We start from the raw sequence: 11,330 nt of genomic DNA on the forward strand, positions 1-11,330 counted from the left end.
GGCTGTGGTGGGGGGGGTTGCTGGGGGGGGGCCGGTCCCTCCTCAGGTGAAGCCGCTGATGGAGATGGAGCCGCCGCCGCCGCTGAGTGCCCGGGTCCCGGGTCCGGCCCGATTGCCGCCGCCTCAGTGACCCCACTCCCCCCGCACTGTGCCGCCCGGGCCAGAGTGGGGGACCCCCGCCGCCCCGCCCCCCTCTTCCCCAACACCGTCCCCTCTCCCTCACCCCCCCCAGCTTGCGCGCGCGCGGAGCTGCCTCAGGTGAGTGAGGGGCGGGGCTTGGGCGAAGCGCTGGGGGCGGGGCCTCGGTCGCCGGGGGCGGGGCCTGAGGGGCTTGGGCGTGAAGCAAGGGGAGACCCGGACTGGGGGCTGGCTGGAAGAGGGTGGCCGCCTGGGCTGTGGCCCGAGGGGAGGGAGCTGGCCCAGCTAGTGGGGGAGTTAGGCTCGAGGCTCCAAGGTTGAGGGGAAGGTAACGGAGAGCCAAAGGGTCCTAAAAAGGCGGGAGACGGGTCAAGACAGCCAGGAGCTGGGTGCGCGAGGCTCCTTGGTGGGGTACCGCTGGGGTAGAACAGAAGAGGGTGAGAAAGGAGAAGCAGAGGGGGTACCTGGGCAAAAAAGCGAGAGGACTGGGGGGGGGGCGGTTTGTCGAGAAGGTTAGAGAGAAGGACATAGGCCTCGGTGGGAAGATCTGGGAGGCAATGAGCAGAATGGGAGAAACAGTAGAGAAGAAACTTAGAGTGCAAGTGGAAAGTGCGGTCTAAGGTACCATGTAGGGTGAGACGTCTAGGGAACCTGAGAAGCAGGGCTGGGAAGGAAGAGATTCACTGCATATGAGTCCTAAGAAAGAAATGTAACAGAGGAAGCCCTGGGTCTGAGGACTCTAAGGACAGACTTTGGGAAGCAGTTGTAAACTGAAATAGGCCTCTGTGTACTTCTTTGCACAACCCATCCCCAGTTATTTTCTTCCCCCTTGTCTGCTAGAGTTGTAGATTCTCACTTTTGAAATTTTCATTTGACTTCTCTACTTTTTAATTTTTTCAATTTTTTAATGTTTATTTTATTTTTGAGAGAGAGAGGAAGACAGAGGATCTCAGTCAGGCTCTGTGCTGACAACAGAGAACCCAATGCAGGGCTCGAACTCATGAACCACAAGATCATGACCTGAGCCAAAGTCCCCTGCTTAACCAACTGAACCATCCAGGTGCCCCGCTTTTTAAATTTTTTTAATCGTGACTGGTCCTGTCATGAGGACCAGTTGGAGTCCTGTCATGAGTTGGGTTTTAATGGAACACAGATCTTTAGGTATAAGATGTTTAGGAAATAAAGTACCCCATTTCTTTCTCCAGGGTCAAGAATTTACTAACTCTGGTTCCAGGAAGATTTGATGCATTACCAACTATATTGTGTCAAGTTTTGCATACCTTCTTTCATTTCAGTCCTTTCTCTCATAAGCAAAACTGCCAACTGTTGTGACTCTTACAGATCCCCCACTGACATGTTTCATAGCCCCACCTGTTTCCCAGTCTACCCCGCCTGAACCCTTAAAGCATCAGTGGTGAGCTTAGAAAGTTTCTGACTCACTCACATATCAACACTAGGCCTTCCATCATCAAGGCCAAACAGAAGACCATTTGAGGCCAGGGCACCTGGGTGGCTCAGTTGGTTAATTGTCTCACTTGGGCTCAGGTCATGATCTCACAGTTTGTGGGTTTCACCCCCGAATCAGGCTCTGTGCTGACAGCTTGGAGCCTGCTTTGGATTCTCTGTCTCCCTCTCTCTCTCTCTCTCTCTCTCTCTCTCTCTCTCTCTCTCTCTGCTCTCCCCTGCTCATGCTCTCTCTCTCTCTGTCAAAAATAAATAAACATTTAAAAAATGTATAATAAAAAAAACATTGAGGCCTGCTGTTTCCCCTTACTGCTATTTGTTCACTTTATCTGTGTGAAGGTACATGTTGATATTCTTAGGAAGCATTAAAAACAGGTGTCTGACTACCTAATAATTCCACCTAAGATAACTGTGATTCTGAGGACAAGACCAGGACAAGTCCAAATCAAACAATCGTTGAAATTGTAGCTTCTTGTTTGGTAGAAGTATCTCCTCATTGGTCTGTCAGTAGTTCAGTTAATATTGCTTTGTGGTGTAGGGAACTTCAGCCTTGCCTGAACACCCGAAAGCCAGAGAATCCAGACAGCTCCCTGGATCATGAGGATAGTCAGAAGAGTGGCTCATGAGATAAAAACAAAGTCTTAAAAGGAGAAAATTTAAAAAAATAAAATAAGAGGGGCGCCTGGGTGGCGCAGTCGGTTAAGCGTCCAACTTCAGCCAGGTCACGATCTCGCGGTCCATGAGTTCGAGCCCCGCGTCAGGCTCTGGGCTGATGGCTCGGAGCCTGGAGCCTGTTTCCGATTCTGTGTCTCCCTCTCTCTCTGCCCCTCCCCCGTTCATGCTCTGTCTCTCTCTGTCCCAAAAATAAATAAAAAACATTGAAAAAAAATTAAAAAAAAAAAACAAAATAAGAAAATAGTGTAGCCATTGGGAAGCAGGATAGATCTCACTGGAGCTTCTAGGGTGGGTCCCAGGTGGTGGGAGCTGCCCTCAATTTGGCAGGGTCGGAATTATATCTTGCCCTAGTCAATAGTTGCTGATGTCTCAAGCACAGAATATAATGTCTTTGTTGCCCACTGAGTGCAGGTAGTTCAGTTGTAGCTTCTGGGCAATCCCCTTTTAGTAGGTTAAGGGCAAAGCATGTTTTGGGACTTGGCTGAGAAAGAAGTCCTGACTTTTTTCCAGTGAAAATGCAACTGAACATTTCTTCTTTATTTTCTCCTAGTTTAAATCTGCAGCTTGTACTTCCCAGTGTGGGAGGAACATTATCCCACCTTTTACCTCCTACTAACATCCACAAAGAAATTATTTTCTCCCAAACTGGCCATCTTTTTTCCTTCAACATACACACAAAATAACCAAGGAAAAATGAAGACAAATTATTGTAGGGCAGGTATTTCTGGGCTCATTTTACTCTACAAGAACAAATAAGAATGTGGAGCTCTGTGGGGGTAGACAATGCTACAGGCAGAGGGACTCCCTTTCTTTGTTGGTGTCATGACCCTGCCTAAAGAAGGCTCTGAATTCCCAGCTGTTTGATTTGCCTCCTTCTCAGAAGAGTTGTAGATTCTCTATTGGAAACAGGGAGATAATTTCAAGGTTTATCTGATGAAAGCATGTAAGAAAGGATAGTGCTGATATGAATGGCCTGTCCCCTCCTACCCCACCAGTGGGAGTGGCATCAACCTTGTAGACTCTGCTGGAATACATATGCTGGTGTAATCCTTGAGCCAAGGAGCTCTGTTTCTACCTTAAAGAGACCTAGTAAGGGCCTAGGTTGGCATTTCCCTCAGGCTCATAATCTCTAAAAAGAGACATGGGAGGGAGAGGATTATTTTTTCTTCCATCCATAAACCAGTGTTTCTAGTTTAAGGATTTAAGCCACAAGATGCAGACCCCCAAATTTTTCATTTCAACATCCGAGAAAGAAGGTAAGCATGGGTGGTCCCAAACCTTTCCACTGTGGCAAAATTTAACTTTGGGCTGTAGTAGAAAGACTGGTTACCAGACTGATAACCTGGGTTCTATTTGGTGTTAATTCTGTCACTAACCAGATAGGTGACTCAGCTTAGTTTCTTCTTCTGTTAAAAAACAAGAGATTGGGGCGCCTGGGTGGCGCAGTCGGTTAAGCGTCCGACTTCAGCCAGGTCACGATCTCGCGGTCCGTGAGTTCGAGCCCCGCGTCAGGCTCTGGGCTGATGGCTCGGAGCCTGGAGCCTGTTTCCGATTCTGTGTCTCCCTCTCTCTCTGCCCTTCCCCCATTCATGCTCTGTCTCTCTCTGTCCCAAAAATAAATAAAAACGTTGGGAAAACAAAACAAAACAAAAAAAAACAAGAGATTGGAGATCATCTCTCAACTCCATTCTAGCTGCAAGATTCCCCAGGTCCTACAACATTCCTGCCCTAGGCCCTCCACAAGAAGAGAGGCTTACTTGTCAGGGCAAGATTCTTTGTTAGCAGAGGAGCCTGAAAATATCTGTCCCGCCCAAACAACAGTGAGCCCTTTTGATCAGCATGCATTAGAGACTTCTGGTCAGGACTGCCACCAAAGGCAATTGTTCCCATCTCTTCCCCCTTTTTGCTACTCTATACCAGTCAGGATAGTTCACTGAACCTTCCACGTAATTTCAAACTTCACTTAAGCTAACTTTGTTAGGGGCATCTTTGGCTTCAAAACTAATTATTAAGAAACTCAAATCGAACACTGCTGGCCTACTTTTCTCACCTTTACCCAAACATACAGTTGAATAGCAGTGACTTTGTGGGGCCTTTCTATAAACACAGGGCTCAAATACTTCAGGGTATACCACAAACCCAGAGAGTATCAGCTCGTGTGCATCACCTAGTGATTTACCTGTTTAGTTTAGCCCCTCCATAGTTTCTTAAGTCTTAAAATGAGACATGGGAGGGGTACAATTGTTTCTCCTCCCACCTATAAACCTTAGCCTTCTCTCTCTTCTGCAGTCTACATGGGGAGGACAGGGAAGCGCAAAGAACAAGAGAAAATATTCATCCTTCTGAGATCTAAAAGGAGACAATGAGGTGATATTTTCCCACTCCCCAGACGTTGTGTTTCCAGCTCACACCCCTTCTTTTTTTAGAGACTGGTCATTCCTAGGATTACCTGGGAATTCATCCCCTCAGCACTGCTCCCCAAGCACTTGGATAATGAAGCTGAGCTGTCTTCGTCTGTCTTATATGTAGACAGAAGGTCATCATCTACAGCCTGGTGAAAAAAATGAGTCAGACCTTTCTGCTATAAAGACAGACACATGAGCTGAGAAAAGGTTGGTGGGTTTCCTTCAGAGAGTACTAGGTTGACCCAAAGATCATTTCAGAGCTGCAGATTGCTCAATGTCAAGGTCTGTTTCCTGGAAAGGGGCACGTAGTCAGGCTGCAGACAATGCCTTATTCCATCTCTTCCCTCAACCATTTACTTTTTTCCTGTCCCCAGTTATGCAAAGCCCCGATAGACCACAGAAGCAGCTATGTGACTCCAACATGTTTTTGTGTCGCTTTCATTCAGTTCATGGAGGTACAGACAGGAGAGGATGATGCTGTGGGTTTGGTTTACTTGCAGTACCTGAACTGCTCACTCCCAGGCAGGTGAAAAGTTCTGTCTTGCTAATAACCACCGGGCTACACTTCAGGTCCCAGGTCCTAAGAGAGACCAGAGAAAAGATTGCTACTCTCGGCTGCAGTTCCGGAACAATAACCAAAAGGATGGCACAAATCCTTGCCACTCTCTCCACCTCCACTTTCTTTCCCAACAATATCCTCCTCGCTACCTTTCTACACACTAGACCACATGGAGTATATTTTAAATTCCAATTTTGGAGTGTCACTGGATTCTTTGAAGGATTTGAAGAGCTTTAAATACTTGTGATATCCATCTTATTTCAGGCTTTCAGAGCTACCACATACAGAAAACTTGACTTTCTGACATTTTTGTCACCCAATAGTGAAAGCCGTGGGGATGTTTTTGTGGAGATGAGAAGCTGGGGGTGGTAGCTGATGCCTGACCTGCCCCTGGAAGTCAGACTTTGGATTGGTCATGACCTGGTGCTTGTCTGGAAGTGTGGTGGGAAATCTTCTGTCTAAAAGGAATGTCCATTCCTGCCCATTCCTGTTCAAATGTGATACTGTGTTGATGGGAGAAAGCCAGGGCCATGGAGGACTCTTGTTACAGTGCCAAGTGGATTCAAAAGAACAGGGAAGAAAACCTTTGTCTCCGGAGGTTACAATGACCAACCTTTCCTCCCTCACAGAGACGCTTCCTTTTGAATTAGGAGACTAGCTATTTCTAGTTGCTTTGTATTCAGCTCACTGAACTGAATTTACAGTACATATGTGCCTACCTCCATCACTGAATGATGCCTATGTTGCTATAAAGCCGGTTTCTTTCCAAGATCTTTGAGCCAAACCTGTCTCGTGTAACTAACTTCTCTCTTTTTATGCCTCCTCCCCCTGCGGTATGTCTCCAATTGGCAGTGCCTAATTTGACCCAGTTCCTCTAAGGAGGCACTAAGATCTGCCTGCCTGGCCAGGCAGGGGAGGAGGTGCTTTGAGGGGCGGGGAGTGGGAAGGTTGGGAGGGATGCGCTGCCTGGAGACTTGAACAAACAGTGAAGTACATCTACTGATTTGCTTCTGGCTCTCAGAGCACCAAGATTGGGAACAGCAGAATCTCGATCCCCTCTCACTTCCAGGGTTACCAACTTGGCATGTAGACCTGTTAGAGGCAGCCAAATGCTGATTTTGCCCAAGATGTGTCATGGAGCACCTGTTAAGAGCAATTAAGAAGCAGAAGAGCTCAGTTTACTGCTAGGAACAAAGTCCAACTCAGAAAACAACTCCTTCAGACCCTTCTGGAAATTGTTTTGGGACCATTTGGGCAGGTGTCCAAGAATCAGATGTACTTCCTGAGCCAGTGCTAGCTGAATGCTATGCTCCAACTGTTTTGCCTACCTAGTGCTTATCTAGCCCCTGGTTCCTTCGTGTTCTCTCTCTCTGTTTCTCTCTCTCACACACACATACACACACCACACACACATTACATTAATATATTTCTCCCTGTAGAGCCTGCTCTACTTTTCCTCCTTTTTAAGTAACAGACCCCACTCCCACGGAGGTCATACCAAAGGAAAAGATGCCTTAATTGATGTTAGAACCAGGGGAAAGCAAGAAGATCCATGAAGGCCTTGAGTATTCTGACTTCCCAAAAGAAACAAGACAGTGGGGCACCTGGGTGGCTCGGTCGGTTAAGGGGCAGACTTTGGCTCAGGTCATGATCTCACAGTTTGTGGGTTCGAGCCCTGGGTTGGGCTCTGTGCTGACAACTCAGAGCCTGGAGCCTGCTTCAGATTCTGTGTCTCCCTCTCTCTGCCCTTCCCCTGCTTGTTCTCTCTCTCTCTCTCTCTCTCTCTCTCTCTCTCTCTCTCTCTCAAAAATAAACATTAAAAAAAATTTTTTTTGAATAAAAGAAACAAGATGGTTTAATGGGAAGAGCACAACTCAGGAGACCTGTGTTCTGTTCTTTTGTTTTGTTTTGTTCCAGTCTCACCATGAGCCCAGAGACAAGTAATGTCACTGCTCTGAGCCTCAGTTTCTCCAAGCAGAAAATGGAGGAAATCTTGCCCAGTCTTGCTTCTCCTGTTTGTGTGCATGAGTGTGTATGTGTAGGGAAGCCACATGTGGCATCTTAGCTCTTCAGTAGTTTCGAAAAATCCTAAAAGGCAATTATGGAGCTAATGATTCAGAAATGAGAGGGGCCCCATGAGTACCAGACCGCCCTTCCTCATTCTTTGAATCTCTGACCACCACAGTTCTATGGCTAGTTCCAGGGGGTATGAGTTTGCTAACCACTGTGGACTTGGGCTCTTCTAATCATTACCCCTAAGGGAACCTTCAAGGAACCACTTATTATTGTGGCTTGGTCTAGCAGTCTGATCCCAAAGCTGAGACCATCTCAGGGAGGATGTGAAGAAAAGAAGAACTGAAAATAAATTTAGATAAATTTTTCTTCCACACCCAGGTTTCCTGGGTGAGACTAGGACTCTCTGATGAAATCTAAGGCAGAGCTGCTTTGTGAAGTGAAGGAAAGCCCATGTTTCAGGCTTTGTCTTGAGACTTTTCAGAAGAGTATGATGTCTCTCGGTGCAAGAGTGACCTGGGGGAAGGGGGAGACAGGGTAATAGATACTTTTCCCCTGTGCATCCTCCAGAGTCCCCAGTCCTTGCCTCTAACAGTATAGTATTACAAGCAAACCAAATTTTCATCCATCCACCTCAGAGAGATCCTTCAAAGAGACAGGAATCCTGGTGGCAGCTCCAACTGTTTCCTTTCCCCACTCTTGCACCCTCAAATCTGCCCCTGGAGTATTTATTTTTCATTAGGTGACTGGTGAAATCAATTTTGGAGGTATGTAAATTTCTACCAAAGAGATTTTTTTTCTTCCTCCCACAGGCTCCTAAAGAGAGAATTCATTGCAACAAATTATCACTTTTAATTGTTCTCAGTTCTTGATTTGTTTAATACTCTACTGCCAATTACTGCTTGCTTCTGTCAAATAGACTAACCTGCATTTTAAATTCAGGGTTCCCACCCTAAAAAAATAAATAAATAAATAAAACATAGCAACGTAAGTGACAAGAATATGGGGAGAAGCCACTTGAAGATTTAATTTGTTTATTATACCTTCGGTAGTGGACTCCACTGAACCTGAGGTGGGCTGCTCTCCTCCATATTTACCTTCCTGTCCCCCACCCTCCCCCACATACCCCCCCCCCAACAAAAAGAATCCCCTGAGACAGAATCCTGTTTCTTCCTTTTATTACTACCCCATCCTTAAGGTACAGAGCTTCTATGGAGCTGGTTTCTGTGCCTCCAGAAAGCTGGGCTGTAACCTGTCTCCTTTCCCACAGCATCAGCTCCACCTACAGGAGGAGGGGTCTACTCTCAAAACAACACAACCAAGACCACTCTGGAGTAAAACACTGTTTCCACTTCAGAGGCTGGGGAAGCCTGTAGAAGTTGTGGGTTGGACAAGACCCTGGGGTCTGTAAGTCAGGGTACATTGTCTTTCTCATCAGGACAAAGTACGAAGTTTTTCATCTTTAGGATAGGGTCAGAGCACACTTGCTAATTCCAGAATGTTAGAAACCTCCTCCCTTCCCAGATCTGGCTTCTGATAGCAGCTATTTTCTCTTTCAGCAGACTCTAAGATGGATATAGAAGACTGCAATGGCCGCTCCTATATGTCTGGTATGCCCTCTTGTGCATTCTGTTTGTAAGGGGCTGGGAGCAGACACTCGCCTGTGGAGCAGAGTGGAGAGCCTTCAGCCTAGCACAGGACCTCTGAGTGCCCCAGTCGTCACAGAGCTGCCACTCATGCTTGGTTTGCTTGGTAGTGTGCATCTATTTTGGTCATTTTACATTCCCTAAATAGTGATTCTCTTCCCAGACTTCTTGGAGGATAAGGGTAGGGGAAGGGAATAGGAGGGGAATACGAGTGGAGACTAATAGAGAGGAATGATTTAAAAGTAAAGAGATTGAAGGAAGATGTGATTCCTTCTCCTGTTCTCTGAGGTCACCAGCCAAACAGGATATTCTATCCTAGCCAGGTAGACAGTGGAGCAGCGTTTCAAACCTCAAAGGCCTGCAGGAGCCAGTTGGGTATGTAAATGAGTGAACTGGGTTGGGATAATGAGCCGAAGAGAATGTGGGGACTGTCATGGACAGAGAACACATGTCCTACCTCAAGGAGCAACTGCTTCTCGGTGTCCACCAGTCACTGCCATGCCAGAATGTGTATCCGGTGTGACCAAAACTTCCAATTTTTCAACAGAATTCAGAAATCCATATTTTATGTGAAATGTCTCCATTTTAGAATAATGACTCAATATTTTAAAAAAATGTTCCATGGAGCAAGCCAAACTTATCTATGGGCTGAATTCAGCCAGTGGGCCAACAACGAAGAGCCTTTGAAGGAGCGATATAGAGCCCACTTCTCATTTCCCCCAGTCCTTTGTCATGGTCATAACATGCTATGGCTTTTCATACCTGCCAAATACTCTTACTGAGGCAGAAGAGATCACTGCTTATACTACAAACGGCTTTTAGAGATATGAGAGTAATCAGGGTCCTCTCAGAGTTTAACAACAAGGTGAAAAAAAAATGCGGAATTTTTCTGGCCCCCTCTCTGAAGGTGCAGAAAAGGGCCTAAGACAGAGTTTGTCTCTAAGACGCAAGGACTCCTTTTTTGGATCATTAGAATGTCAGGGCAGGGAATGATTATAAGAGATAAGGGGAGCCAGATTTGGGTTTTGACATGATGAGTATGCCCATCAGAAATCCAAGCACCATTGTAGAAATGACCCATAGCATTTTATTTTTTATACCCTGAAGTGGGACCAATGGAATTATGGGTACATTCAAAGATGATAGCTAGGTGGGTCAGACACACATATAAGAGTCATTGGCAGCACGTGGGTAACATAAGGTAAGACACTGACTCTGACCCCTTTCTTATTTAAGGGGGAAGGAGTTGGAATGGATTAAGACATTCGATACCTGCCACACGCTGGACACAGTGACAGGGATCAAGTGGACTGATTTAATTGAAAGAGATTTTGTTGGAACTAAAATCATGGCCCTTCTGAGGAACCACCCAGTCCTTCTATCTCCTGCTCAGTTAGGCCTACTCAGAAAACCACTACTGAGCAACAACCACACTCAGGACGCTGTTTTATTGCTGGGGAACACTCAGATAAAAACCAGTCCCTGCCCTAATGTAGGTAAATGAGAAACTGAGAATGTGGCTGGGGAAATATCCCATGGAGCTCTGTCTCTGGAGAATGCTGGATATTAGAGGAAAGCCCCTAGGGTGGTTGCTTCACTGTGCTATGAAACCAAATTTTCCCCGCTTTCAGCGGGTTGACATTTCCTAGACAAGAGAAGCCTCTGCACAGCATAGTTTTTGAATGGAAGTAGAGGCCAGAAACCCCTCATCTGTGTTTCGAGAATTCTAGGTGCCAGCAGCCACCTTAAAGAGAAGGAAAAGGGAAAGCCAAGGCTAACATTAGTTCTGAAAAGTAGCCCCCGCAGGAATGGGTATGGCTGAGACAGTCCATTTGAGGGGCATCTGAGAGTCTCTAAATGACCCATCTCTCCTGGGCCAATATGCAAGCACTGGGAAAGGCTGCTGTGTAGACCCCTCCTAAAGCACACTTTGGCCCTTCAAGGTCATCACAGCTCTTCTGTCTTCATACCAGGTGGCCTTCCCTCACCTGGCCACTTGATGAAGGGAGTATCTCTCCTGTTCTTTAAAGAGATTTTCCCACCTCACAGATCCTGATTCAGAAAATGCATCTTCTCTCCCTTTGTCTCTTTCTAAAGGTGCAGGTCAGTCCCTCCTGATTGAGAGAGGGAAGAGAAGGGATCCACTAACTTACCACACAGATTTTCTCCCCACCTCCATTCCCTGTCTTTCAGGGGAAACTGAGTTGCTCAAACCCAGCTCATGCAATTAATTGACTGAGCGGTGTTTTCACAAGTTTTCTGGGACTGTGAACTGTTTAAGGGAACCTTCGAAAGGGATCCAGGGGTAGGCAGCCCAAAGTTTCACAGCCCCTCCCACCCCCAAATTCTTGGAATCAGAAAATCTAGTCTCCAAAGTAGGTCAGCACGTCAGTGAGCAGCTCCTCTGGAAGGGAAGGGAGCCGAGGCCTT

The 11,330-nt window shown here is 46.6% G+C and overlaps 1 protein-coding gene and 1 long non-coding RNA gene across 11 annotated transcripts in view; one reads left to right on the top strand and one right to left on the bottom strand.

Annotated features, from left to right (window-relative positions):
- IKZF4 (IKAROS family zinc finger 4) overlaps window positions 1-11,330 on the top strand; it is a 26,818-nt gene continuing 15,488 nt past the window's right edge. Inside the window, exons 1-2 of one of the 10 annotated variants that reach the window (XM_045061924.1) lie at window positions 1-258; window positions 8,814-8,864. In XM_045061924.1, the coding sequence (XP_044917859.1) occupies window positions 8,825-8,864 (40 nt within the window). In that variant the 5' untranslated portion in view covers window positions 1-258; window positions 8,814-8,824. Of the gene's footprint in view, window positions 259-3,845; window positions 4,890-8,411; window positions 8,865-8,887; window positions 9,007-11,330 lie in introns of those variants that run through there. The other 9 variants (XM_006933803.5, XM_006933802.5, XM_023257128.2 and 6 more) reach the window with 9 other exon arrangements.
- Window positions 5,095-11,330, bottom strand: part of LOC105260750 — a 24,075-nt gene continuing 17,839 nt past the window's right edge. Inside the window, exon 7 of the long non-coding RNA XR_002159820.3 lies at window positions 5,095-5,262. This is a non-coding gene — a long non-coding RNA (uncharacterized LOC105260750). The remainder of the gene's footprint in view (window positions 5,263-11,330) is intronic.

This window comes from Felis catus, chromosome B4 (assembly GCF_018350175.1).
Source record: "Felis catus isolate Fca126 chromosome B4, F.catus_Fca126_mat1.0, whole genome shotgun sequence".
In the NCBI taxonomy this organism is placed as follows: domain Eukaryota; kingdom Metazoa; phylum Chordata; class Mammalia; order Carnivora; family Felidae; genus Felis; species Felis catus.